At 42.1% G+C, this 13579-nt stretch overlaps 1 protein-coding gene across 1 annotated transcript in view; it reads left to right on the plus strand.

The window, feature by feature from the left end:
* DNAH8 (dynein axonemal heavy chain 8) overlaps window positions 1–13579 on the plus strand; it is a 521770-nt gene that overhangs the window by 284185 nt on the left and 224006 nt on the right. Inside the window, exons 33-34 of the mRNA XM_088445337.1 lie at window positions 6270–6407; window positions 7692–7932. Coding sequence (XP_088301463.1) covers window positions 6270–6407; window positions 7692–7932 — 379 coding nt within the window. The remainder of the gene's footprint in view (window positions 1–6269; window positions 6408–7691; window positions 7933–13579) is intronic.

Below are 13579 nucleotides of genomic sequence, written 5' to 3' on the forward strand. Positions count from 1 at the left end.
ATACAATTTTATATTGAATAAAACCTTATCACACTATTGGCGACCTGTATTTGTCCCCTTTTATCTTTTGAGGAACAAGGGGTTATTACAAGTCGGTGTGAAGAGGAAACAAGAGACAATTTTCTTCTTTTTTTGGCAGACTGACAGAGTTGTGAAGTATTGTGCAAAACACCTATGACATTGATCCAACAATTATTTCCGGAGACTGTAAAGGATTTATGACTATTATTCCTAAAAAGTATAATTTTCATTATGACCCCAATTTAAGGTTTTGCTCAGGGTTATTTCTATATTATTCAATTCCTTATCAGGTGTTTGCTATTGGGTGTACACCTAATCCTTTGTAGCAGCTCCTAATTTGTGAAGCGCACTAATTGTTATCCCAATTTCTCATTATAGGAGAGACGTCCATGACGTTTCTCCCATAGTTCTGAAGAGCGGCAGACGGCAGCGGACGCAGGATCCTGGCCTACGGTAAGTATTCTGTTTTTGTTTTTTTTGTGTGTGTGCGCGGCACACTTAGAGGGGGCTTACTACAGGGGGCACTAATTCAAGGGGCTTACTACTGGGGGCAGTAATACAGGGGGCTTACTACAGGGGGCACTATTTCAAGGGGCTTACTACTGGGGGCACTAATACAGGGGGCTTATTCCTGGGGGCTCTATTTCAAGGGCCTTACTACAGGGGGCACTATTACAGGGGGCTTACTACTGGGGGCACTACTACAGGGGGCTTACTACAGGGGGCTTACTACTGGGGGCTTACTACTGGGGGCACTACTACAGGGGGCACTACTTCAGGGGGCACTATTACAAGGGGCTTACTACTGGGGGCACTATTACAGGGGGCTTACTACTAGGTTGAGGGGCACTGAAAGAGCATGTGTGGTGGTCTATATAAGTTTTCATATATTTTGGTAATGGACGATGGTCTGGCTCCTAAACTTTTAAGATGGCTCCTAGATTTTACAAAAGTTTGTCGAGCCCTGATCTATCTCATATCTATCTATCTATCTATCTATCTATCTATCTATCTATCTATCTATCTATCTATCTATCTATCTCATATCTATATGACCACAAATAATTCTCTCCTAGAAAAGAATTTATACTACACTAGGAACTATAGGATTTCCTTATTGATATAAGATCTAGAATTTGTGGCATAGTTCAACTATGTTTTGTTTTTAAGCTTCTTTCTGAATGGGAGAACTAGTGGATCAGCTTTTATATGTGTAGCTACTTTGCACACATGATTTAGTACTAATGCATTTATTCTTTTATATATTTTTTGTACTCATTCATTGTGTCAATCTATTTAAGTCAGTATTAGATATTCTGTTCAGCTGGAATATATATGTTTATGTATTTTAATTTAATTTTTTTATTGAATATTCATCAATTTGATTAAATTTGTGATATTACATATGGTTAGCGCTTCTTTTCTTTGATTATTTTTCTGTTGAATATTTCCCATATAAGGTCCAGCCCCTTACTTTTTAGTAGCAGCAACCATTTTGAAGTGTCACAAGATATATATCTCTTTAGATTACATCTTATCAATTTCTGAGAAATCTTTTAAGGAGAATTGAGTCACGCTTGCGCCTTGGTGAGGTTTCTCTCTGTGTTTAGCATATCTATATCTATCTATCTATCTAATTATACCTGGTCCTGTTACTAAAGCTGGATACACATTATCCAATTATTGTGCCGATTGGCTCAGTCTCGCCTTTAGAATGTAAGCTCTCACGAGCAGGGACCTCTTCCCTCATGTGCTTCTCTCTACACTTTCTTCTACTCCTTACTCCTCATAAGGGCACCTACAGTAATACGTGACTGCTAACTCCCTGCTGCTTATTGTGAGTGTTTTAATCGCTATTGTAGCAATGTATATAAACCATGTCCTACACTGTAATGTACTGTAAGGTACTTGTTACTTGTTCACTTATTAGTTTTATGTACTTTGTAAGACGCTGCGGAAAACTTGTGGCACTATATAAATAAATAATAATAATAATAAAAGTATAATGTGTACGTAGGAGCGTCAGCCTTAAATGCTCCTGCAACAGTCAGATGGATTGGTCGGGATAGTGTGTGCAGCACACAATATCCCATTCCCGACCTCAAGACTCATTAAAGAAATCAAAATAAAGTACACACTGAGTAAGAAAATGTACGGGTGCGCAACATTTATCAGATCGCCGGCATTTATTGTGTTGTGTGCATCCAGCTTTAATCACAAAACAGTTAAGCAATCAAGCTGCACTTCAGTTAGATTAGTACAATGTGAACAAACTCATTGAGGCTTACTGCAATTTATATAGTACAGGTTGAGTCTCCCATATCCAAATATTCCGAAATACGGAATATTACGATCATCATTTTGGCATGACTGAGATAATGAAACCTTTGATTTTTGATGGTTCAATGTACACAAACTATGTCTAAGACACAAATGATTACACAGATTGTATAAAATTACCTTCAGGCTGTGTGTGTAAGGTGTATATGAAACAGAAATAATTAATTTCATTTCTGTACACAAACTTTGCTTGGGCCACAAAATTATTGAATATATTGTATAAAATTACCTACAGGCTGTGTGTATAAGGTGTATATAACACATAAATGCATTCTGTGTGTATATTTGGGCCCCATTCCCAAGTTATTTCATAATGATATGCAAATATTCCAAATACGGAATATTCCGTTATCCAAAATACCCCTGGTCCCAAGCATTTTGGATATGGGAGACTCAACCTGTATAGAGAAAACATAAAACAACCTGTAGGTTAGATTCACATAAACCATCTGCTCTATAGAAGATATTTGTACCTTAGATTACAATTAATATGTAGAATATAAACTAGAGGGCTCACTGGCCTAGGTCACTTGTGCTTATGGTGGAGCGTCCAATGGAAATGTGACAGTTATATTACTAATGCAATTACCTTTCAGGGAAGAAAATCCCTGGATCAACATATTATTAATATGTTATATTAATATGATTATATGCAGTATAAATATATATATATAATATATATCAGTTCCATCGATTGTCACTCCCTATCCAAAACAACTCTTATGGCCCTGGTGCCTACCCTGCATAAATCCATGTATAGTTCCCAATCTGAGTGGCATTCTCTGGTCTTGTTCATTCAGTATAATAAGGGCACGGACACCTGTATGATATCCATCAAGGATCCTTATGAAAATTCTGTAAAGAATTGAAACGTTGATCGATATCATGCAGGCGTATATAATATATATATATATATATATATATATGTGTATATATCCAAACAAATGAGGAGGCACTCCGAGACTTGTGAGAAAAACGTGTAATAGAGTCAACGTTTCGGGGTCAGTCACCCCTTCGTCAGGACACACAATTGTGACAACAACAGTGCACATTAAATACCATACAAGACTCACCCGTCCTCCCACGGGTCTCCGGCGTCCTGCGTCTGCCGCGCCTCTGGTCCCGGAAGTGACGTCCACCCGGAAGTGACGTCATCCAGGCCTGACCCGGGGAGCAGGGGTTTCCATGGTGCCACTGTATCCATAACGACGGATACAAACACGTGAATAAACCAGAAAATACTGTAAATGACAGAAAAACATATAATCAAACATTAAAAATTATTGTCACTACTACTAAGACAACTCAATATCATACGTGAAAAACATTAGAGTATAGTGAAAACTGTGCATAAAATATAAACGTACCAATCAAAAATGCATCACATAATATAATGTTATTGAAATATATCCTGCTACTATTAAGACAGATGTTATCCATCTGAACATAAACACTATAGTGAAACTAAAATCTTATGTAAAATTATTAAACATAAGTGTATATAATGTTAAAAAACTCGTGCAAACCACATATATGGTATCCATAACTATTTCTATCCACTACTCAATATATCATTTAGAAAAAACAAATCTGTGCTACAACATAAAACCTATATAAATCTCCTGCATCATGCTACATAGCATTGGTGTTCTCTGAATAAATACTTTACTTTAAATGCCCTCAATAATTGGCTCAATGTAAATATCTGCCATAATACTAGACTATTAAAACACTACGGTCTCATCTAGTTCAGTATCATCTAAACAAAAAAAAATTTTTTATAGCTAGAATAACAAAGAATGGCAATCCAATAATGGTGCCAACTGCTATAAATGTCTCATGATTTATACACATATCCATTACCCAAGTTAACACAAGGTGTCAGCTGCCTTTTGGAGTGCCAGGTGTTGTTGATTATTTATATATGTGTATATAAATATATATATATATATATATATATATTACTGCCAATTATTTTCAATGTTCTGTTCTGCTAACAGGATGTCCAGTCCTTTATTAAATATACAATGGGCTCAATTCTGTTCTGCGCAAAGTGAATAGCTCCGGGAATCGGCTCCCGGAGCTATTTAATACACGGCGCAGCTAAACCCGACTAAGGATTTCTTCTCGCATCCCTCCGTTGATGCGAGCAGAAATCCGAAAAAAGTCCCGGCGGGAGGTTGTTTTCTGCCCATCGCGACTGGAAAACAGCATCGCGCCGGGAAATTAGGTCGGGGAATGGCCGTTCTCGTGCCTTAAACAGGGTGTTTAGTCGCGAGAATGGGCATTCTCCGACTAAACACAGCGCACAATTGAATAGCTCCGGGAGCTATCTCCCGGCGCTATTTTACATTGCGGGCAATTGAATCGAGCCCAATGAAAATCATTTAGAAAACTCATTGGATGTACACAACAGAATGCCTTGGTTACGTAGTAGTGAACCTTAGTTCATGACTAGGGGCATATTCACTTGTCCACAAGGTTTTTTTTCACACAGTGTGAGAAATATCAGCCACAAATGAGATGTATCCTATTCAATTAGACGCAATCATTTTAGTTGAGGTAATTATTATAGGAATTAACGCAGCTTTTTTTCTCGCAGCATTAGAGAAGGTGCAAAGTTGGGAAAAATTGTTATTTTACGGTAAAAATGTTGGGACTTGGTTAAGAACCCCTCTAATGATCAACTAGTTAATTAGACATTTTCAATTAATTAAGCCAATAATGACATGTTATTATTGTGGTAAAACCTCCATTCAGCCACAAGTGCCACTATCTTACTCGGTAAACCTATTTATAATGATTCCCTTCTCCAGTGATTAAGATTATTTATTTATTGCCAATGTTTGCCGCTATAAAAATACCTTATTGCTACAATTCACAAAAATATTTTCACTTGGGTTGCTGAGCCCTTAGGCAATATTGAAGATGGTGATTAGGGATTAATTTAACACTTTGCAGGGCAAGCCTCTATAAATATGGTCTCATATGAGTTGGCTAGTTCTTATTTGGATTATTAGTTCCACTAATACCTTTTTTACACCAAAAACCCAGGTCCGACCTGGGTTTTCAGAGATGGTTCCAACCCAGGTCAGACACCATCTACACAGCACCATCGATCTGGGTTATTCCCCATGTCAGCTCTGTTCACGCTGAACCTGTGTCTGCCCTGCTAAACTTGTGAGGTCATAAAAAGTGGGAGGTGACTGCTCCACAGCCACCAATCAACTAATTTTAGGAATGACCCAGGTCGGATAACCCAGGTTGCACCGTTTACACTGCACCATTACCCAGGTCCATCCTGGGTCCGACCATGGTAGCTACCTGGGTTGGATTGCCGGGTCACTTGACCCGGGTTATTTATCAGGGAGCCTTTTACACTGAGCTGCAACCCGGGTAGACCCAGCAAAAACCCAGGTTTTTGCTCTGGTGTAAAAGGGGTATAATATGAAAAGTGTTAACAGATAAGAATTATAAAAAAGAAAAATCTTTTAAAAAAGCTTCTTAAATGATTTTGTTATGTTTGTTTTTTAAATGATTTTCATAATTTCATATGATGAGGTAGTGCAGTGGTACAATTACTGATGTTAAACAAGTATTAATATATAAAACATAGCATAATAACAACAATATATTTACTTGTTAAGGCTTCCTAATGCATTTTTGATAGCCGGAAAATCATACTGCTAGGGATTACTGCTGGGAATAACAGTGTATCATCGGCGGTATCCCTTTCATATATTATCCGAAAACACTTGTTTCACCAGCAATAGGGTCTTTTGCCCATTTAAAAATGCCCTTGTTTCCTTTTTACAGTTACAAGGACTGGCTTCACGCTGGCAGGTTGTCACATGAATTTTCTATATGGTCAATTAATATTGTATATTCTGGTCTATTTTTTTATGTAGGAAGGAATTGGGACTATTACAGAAATTGTATGTATTATATGATGACGTGATAAATAAAATCAGTGGATACTATGATATTCTATGGACAGATATAGATATTGAAAAGATTACCGCAGAGTTGCAGGATTTTCAGAACAGGTATGGTTGTGGGGTAAACTATTACCTTTTCATCTTCTGTCTGTGAGCCCCGCAGCCCGGCGCAAAGCCAGGAGAGGATGCAATCAGGGTGATCGCTTCCCCACACAGGCATAGATAGGAGACTGCTCTGCCTGCTCCTCAGCAGCCGCAAGCAGTCTCCCACTTCAGCCCAGCACACAGCAGCGTGTGCTGGGCTGCTGTGAGGTAGGAGGAAGGGAGGCAGGGGAGGGGCAGCACTGGAACCGGGTCCCTGCCGGGCAAGTAATTGGTACCCGCTCCCAACCCTCTTGGCGCCCCTGTGTATCATATGATCCACACAAACCATTGGGGCAGGTACATCTTTTACCTTCTGTTTCATGTCTGGTACCTAACTTGTTTGTTTTTTGATCTCAGTGTACAGCGCTGCTGATATATAGGCATTTTATGAATAAACGATAATAATAGTAATTCTTCAAGATAGGTTTGTGTTATCTTGTGATTTAGAGCGGACATTTGTACAGCTGTCCTCTCATTTCATGTAGTCAGGGTTTATTTTTATTTCCTTTATATCTTCAAAAGAAAGGAATAGTTGAGTTGATGTATGTTGAATTGAAACATATGCTATCCTTAAATTTTGGATGTTGAAAGTTGTACCAACATGGCTTTGTATAATATATTAAGTTAGAGATAAAAGATGGTATATTGTCAGTTACTTCAGCAATGTTTTAAAGCTTCTGCCATTAACTCAAAATTATGGTTATATAAAGAAGTGATCGCATATTACAAGCAAAAAAAATAGGTAATCTGCCCTTTTTCTTTGGCTATCTTTTAAGAACGCTAATCCTGGATATAAATTGCCAGATAAAACGTCTGTCAGACCAACAGACCTTATATCTGGCAGATATCGTGGCCATACACTGTGAGATACTGTATCTGCGTTCCTCCTCTGTGACGGAACAGGGACATTTCTTTACGCTAGTGCGGGACAGGACAGACACTGCCTGATGTGGCCGATTAACAGCTCTCAAATTATTGGAGCTTTTGGACATGCCGGCTGATTTGGCATGTCCGACAGACTGATACTTGGTGGATGGTATCGCAAATACACTGTACAATTATCTGGCGATCAGCCAGATAATTTTATAATGCATGTCTGGTGTTAGACATTGAACTTTGTACAATAGAACAATGTTTGGGAGCAACACAGAACAACATATTTAAGTTTCATTGTGTCTCTTCTGTTTATACCAAATATATTAGACAGTATTCAGCATTTAAAAAAAAATAACAAAATTTATTTTAAAGATGCATTAGACTTCCCAAAGGTCTAAAGTACTGGCAAGCATTCCTAGACCTTAAGAAAAAAATTGATGACTTCAGTTACTCTTGCCTCATATTAACAATGATTAAAAGCAAGTCTGTGAAGAAAAGACACTGGGACCGCATGGCTGAGCTTACAGGACACACATTTGATGTTGAATCCGAATCATTTTGTTTGCGTAATATTTTGGAAGTGCCAATTCTCAAATATAAAGATCACATTGAGGTAAGTTTTATTTGTCGTGCAAATACAATATAGCGGTTCTTTATTTATAGTAGTATACAGTGGTGTGTGATAGTTTAGGGCCCCTAAGACATGATGTCATCACTTAATGTCCGCATAATGCTACGTAACCATTGTTTTATCAATCTGTGTGTTCTCAAAGGGCCTGATTCCGAGCTGGGTGTAAGTAAAAAAGTAATTGTGCACCTTGGTAAAACCATGTTGCACTGCAGGGGGGCAGATATAAAATGTGTTGAGATATAGATTTGGTAAAGGTGTGTTCAAAATCACATCTAAACTACAGTGTAAAAATAAAGCTGTCCAGCAATTTTGGGTTACATGCAAAGCAGCAGTATTTACCCTGTATGCATAAATAATTAATGTATTTGCACTCTCTATTAAAACATGGCTTGTTCCAGGTGCAAGTACATACATGCAGGTGTTTGTCTCATCTTCATGAATCCCCCGCAGTGCTGATGCTCTTCCAACCTCTGATCAGTAGAGCTGTAACATCATCACATAATTTTCAGGAGATTGCTAGGAATTTGAGAATGGGTGCCTTAAGAGCAGTGGCGTAACTTCATCCCAGGTGCCCGGAGGCAAGATAAATGTTGGTGCCCCCCCAAACTAAATGTACCTCCCCCCAGCACCTATGCCAGCCCCAGCTGCCACCGCCCCCCTTATGCAGTTCCTTTTATATAATGCCCCCAGTAGTGGTCCGCCTATGTAGTGCTCCCCAGTAGTGGTCCCCCTATGCAGTACATCCAGTAGTGAGCCCCCGGTAGTTGCCCCCAGTAGTGAAGCCCCTTGTAGTTGCCCCCAGTAGTGAGCCCCCGATAGTTGCCCCCAGCAGTGAGGTCCCTTGTAGTTGCCCCCAGTAGTGAGCCCCCTGTAGTTGCCCCCAGTAGTGAGGCCCCTGTAGTTGCCCCCAGTAGTGAGGCCCCTGTAGTTACCCACAGTAGTGAGGCCCCTGTAGTTGCCCCAGTAGTGAGCACCCTGTAGTTGCCCCCAGTAGTGAGGCCCCTGTAGTTACCCCAGTAGTGAGGCCCCTGTAGTTACCCCCAGTAGTGAGGCCCCTGTAGTTGCCCCCAGTAGTGAGGCCCCTGTAGTTGCCCCAGTAGTGAGCCCCTGTAGAGGTCCCCAGTAGTAGGCCCCTGTAGTTGCCCCCTGTAGTTGCCCCCAGTAGTGAGCCCCTGTAGTTGCCCCCAGTAGTAGGCCCCTGTAGTTGCCCCCAGTAGTGATGGCCCCCACCGCGCGCGCACACACACAAAAAAACCAAACAAACAAACACCTTTATCCCCGCTCCAGTGTTGTTGCCGTCCATCGCTGGTGTCTGCTCCTCGGCACTATGGGAGTGACGTCATTACGTCACTCCCATAGTGCACTGCGGGACCCGGAAGACGGAGCTCATTCCTGAGCTCCGTCCCCGGAGTCCTCTCCTCGGCACTATGGGAGTGACGTTATGACATCACTCCCATAGTACACTGCGGGACCCGGAAGACGGAGGAAGCTCCGTCCTCCGGCTACCGCCAGGAGGATAGGAGCCGGGCGCCCGCTGGTAACACACTCAGCGGGCGCCAAGCAAATGGACGGTGCAGGGGTGCGATCGCACCCCTTGCACCCTCCGTAGTTACGCCAATGGAGGTGGAGCGCCGATCAGCGGCGCTCCTTCTCCATGCAGCTCCCGGGGATAATGGAGCCAGGTGCCCCCTTCAGGGCTGACGCCCGGCGTCAAATGACTCCATCGTCTCCGGAAGTTCCGCCACTGCTTAAGAGGAACAGGTACTTCACCACTGATGGTGCAGGGCAGTCAACAGAGAAGTATAGTGGTGCTGGAACCAACATAGGCATCAATTATATGCACCCCCCTCCCAGGTTCCAGGGCAAAATCTACAGAAGTTCTGTCCAGTCACAAGACAACAATGAGTTTTAGAAATGGACATTTTAGTCTAATTTTATCCTTTTTTCTTAACCTCAATAACTTTATTTCTTCTTCAGGGTCCGTAGGGCTCCACAGGGGAGACAATTGGGGTACAGGGGGTGGTTAGGAGGACTGGACACCAACAGTTAAAGCTTTTCTGTCCCAGGATGCTCCTTCCACTCTTTACCCCACCCACAGCCTGAGGCAATTCAGTTTGTCGTTGGTGTCCGGCAGGAGCTAGATCACCATTTACACAGTAGAGCTGCTTTTATTTTTTTTTTAAATTGTTTATTAGATTTATAGAACTTAACATCAAAAACAGTATAGCATCTCAACAGACATAAAATCTAGAGATAAACAGTTAACCATATAGAAATAATAATTGTACATATATAGAGGCATAATAAACATCAAAAGAAAGGTTCCTTTGTATTATAGAAATTGAAAGGGACAGCCTCTGAAATTTCAATAGAGCTACAGTGAAATAACTGTAATAGAGTAAAAAGAGGAGATAAAGTAGAATAGTAGGGTGAATAAGAGAAAGGAAAAGATGGGGAAGGGAGAGAAGAAGTATAAGCGAGCCGGGGTGGACATAATAATAAAAAAATCTAATAAAAAATAATAAATAAAGAAAGAAAAAATAATGAAACAGGATCAAGATTATGGACCACAGTTCGCGTGAGGCCAGGAAGGGTAACCGCCTGAGAGGAGTACCAGGGGGACAAAATTGAGTGAAACCTCTCCACTGAATTATTCAGAAGACTGGTAGTGTACTCTATTTTAGATATAAACCACATTATATTCGAGACTTCTTGATGAGTTGAAGTATCAGGTTTTTTCCAGTTACGTGCTATTTGATATTTAGCTGCACATGAGATGTGAAGAATCAATTTGTTAGTAGTTTTAGAAGTCTGATCGACCGGGGCACAAAGTAAAAGATTGAAAGGTGATAGAGAGAAAGGTACAGTATGGTTACGACTGATGATATAATGGAATAATATTTGGGCAGGTCCACCAAGTGTGAAAAAATGTGCCAATGTGGCCGCATTGTCTCCAACACAGGTCAGAAGTATTAGGAAACATTTGATGAAGGCGCTCTGGGACTAGATACCATCCGTCTACGTTTTGGGGTCTTCTGCCCCTTCCTCAGGACAACATTCTGTTGTCCTGAGGAAGGGGCGGAAGACACCGAAACGTAGACGCAATAAAGTCCCTCTGGTGAGGGTGTGACATGATATTCCAGTCTCCTAGTGCCGCCTTTGTTCTGTGTGCATTGTGCGTTGGGGGTGCTGTCCTCTTAAGGAGGGCACCGGAGCAAGAACAGACTGCGTGTCCAGAGACACAGCGTGGAGGAGTGCCGGAGGATTGTTTATCTTTATATACACACACATATATATATATATATATATACCTCAACGGCGGCACTCCGTTACAAATGGATAACACAGCAGGATTGAGCATCAATCCTGCTTTCTTATCCATTTGTAACAGAGTGCCGCCATTGAGGTATATATTGTGTAACCCGCATGTGGCTATTTACGGAGGGCACCCGGAATCGTTATCATTACCAGTACTGGGAGTGCCATCCGACTCGTTTACATTATATATATATATATATATATATATATATATATATATATACTGTATATATACACACACAACTCTTTGCCTTGTACAAACAAGTTTGTATGTATATATATATATATCTGTAGATATATATCTAGTACTATATATATATATATATATATATATATAGTGTGTGTGTATATATATATATATAATATATAGATCTACAGTGTGTGTATATATATATATATATATATATATATATATCTACATAGATCTATATAAATACATTTATGTGACATGACTACCTGCCTCTCTAGCTCTTTCTCACAGGCAGGGACGCAGGGAACAAACAGTGAGAACTCACTGTCACTTGCAGCAGGCTGGCAGCGCCGCTGAGGAACGGATAACAATGAGTGAAAGAGCGCCTTGGGCGTCTCACTCACGTCCTCTCAGCAGCATCACAGACACACAGTCGGGGTCTCGCGGTATTATGACATAATCTCGCGAGACCCCGACTGTGGAGAAGTTCCTTGGCGGCCGCTGTAAGAAACAGCTGAGCCGCCGAATGCAGTGCACGGATCAGCAGTCATTTCATTGTAAATGTAGTGGGGGGAAGTGTGCCAATGTGTGGGGGCCCTCTATGTGTGGGGGTCCCGGGATGAACGCCCTGCCTATATTCCGGCCCTGCCTGCCACCGATCAGATAGATGCCATAGCAGACGAGAGCCCACAGTGGGGCTGCTTTTAAGCAACCCAAGCTTTATTTTATGTTTTCATTTATTTGGTTTTACTGAAGAGCAGGCAGCGCTGGGCAGTCTTCTGGACGCTAGCATTGCTGCTCCATCACTCCACTGCGGTGTCGCAACTCCAGCCCCAGGCTTGTGTACTTACTGCGGGGCATCGGGGGGCCTGGCTAGCGTAGCTCCACGGGAGGACCCCAGACTGCAGCCAGGACACAGGGGGACAGGTAAGGTGGGTTCCCGCTCACGGGAATCCACGTCTATTCGTAGTCTTACCTCTGGTCTCAGGAGACAGACCAGAGGTGCTGATGTAGGCAGCAGTTCGTCCGGAACTCCACTAGACTACCAGGGCATAAAATTATACTGGCGCAGGGTAGAAACAGAGTCCAGGGACCCGGTGGTTGATGTCAGCATAGGGGAGGTCAGCCCTCTCCCTGCGCCCCTCCCCCAGCTCAGGGTGCTATTCTACTGTGGTCTTGCTGCCCCTGAGCTGCTCCTCCTTCACCTTCCGTCCCCTCAATGACTCACAGCGGCCATTTTCTTCAAAGCAGCCACAGGTCTCCGAGAACGCTGGGTTCAGTCTCCCTGTACACCTCTCCTAGGAGCCAGGTTATGCAGCGCTATTTCCTACCAGCCACTGCGGTCTCTGTAGTTGAATATAGTGCCCATTGCAGTTACTGTATATTTTATACTCTGCATTGTATGTGACTTGTGCTAGCGCTGCTGTCTGTTTTTTCTCTCTACTGTCAACTTATACCTTTCCCTTTCCTTCACAATAACCCTGGGATACAGGTGTATAGGGGGTTCACTATATTTCACATCTACCTGTATTTGTGAAGGCTGTCACATACTGCGTGTATTGCACGCTGATCAGTGCCATATTGTGTGTTATACTGTCCTTGCAGCTATGACTACCAAAGGCAAGGGTAATAACAACCAGGCTGCGGCTCCTATACTGGTCTCTTGCAGGTCCTGTTCAGCAGGAGTAACCCAGGAGGATTTAATTCAAGATGGCACATCTTGTTGTACTGTCCCAGGCCAGTCTGTCCCTCCAACCCCTGCTAAGGAACCCCCCTGGGCTTCCTTTTCCCAGATTTTGGCAAAAATTGCGGACCGCCTAGCAGTCTCTGCAGTAGCTCCCCCTATGGGATTGCCACAACAGGTACACCCACCGATACCAGTAACTCCTATGCCTCCTCCATGGGTAATCATGCTCTCTACCTCCGTGCAGAGTCTAGTGGCTACTTCTACAGCTTTAAAACAAATGTTGCAAAGTGAACGTCCCTTACCCAGTAAAACTACTAAACATGCTGTATTATCCTCTAAGTCCATACAATTCTCAGATTCTGAGGTATCGTCTGGGGCGGCAGAAGACGCAGATCTCTCTCTCACTGAGTCCCCCTCAGTGGGAGGAAGATCTT

Source organism: Taudactylus pleione, unplaced genomic scaffold (assembly GCF_031769625.1).
Source record: "Taudactylus pleione unplaced genomic scaffold, aTauple2 ptg000378l, whole genome shotgun sequence".
NCBI classification, from domain to species: Eukaryota; Metazoa; Chordata; class Amphibia; order Anura; family Myobatrachidae; genus Taudactylus; species Taudactylus pleione.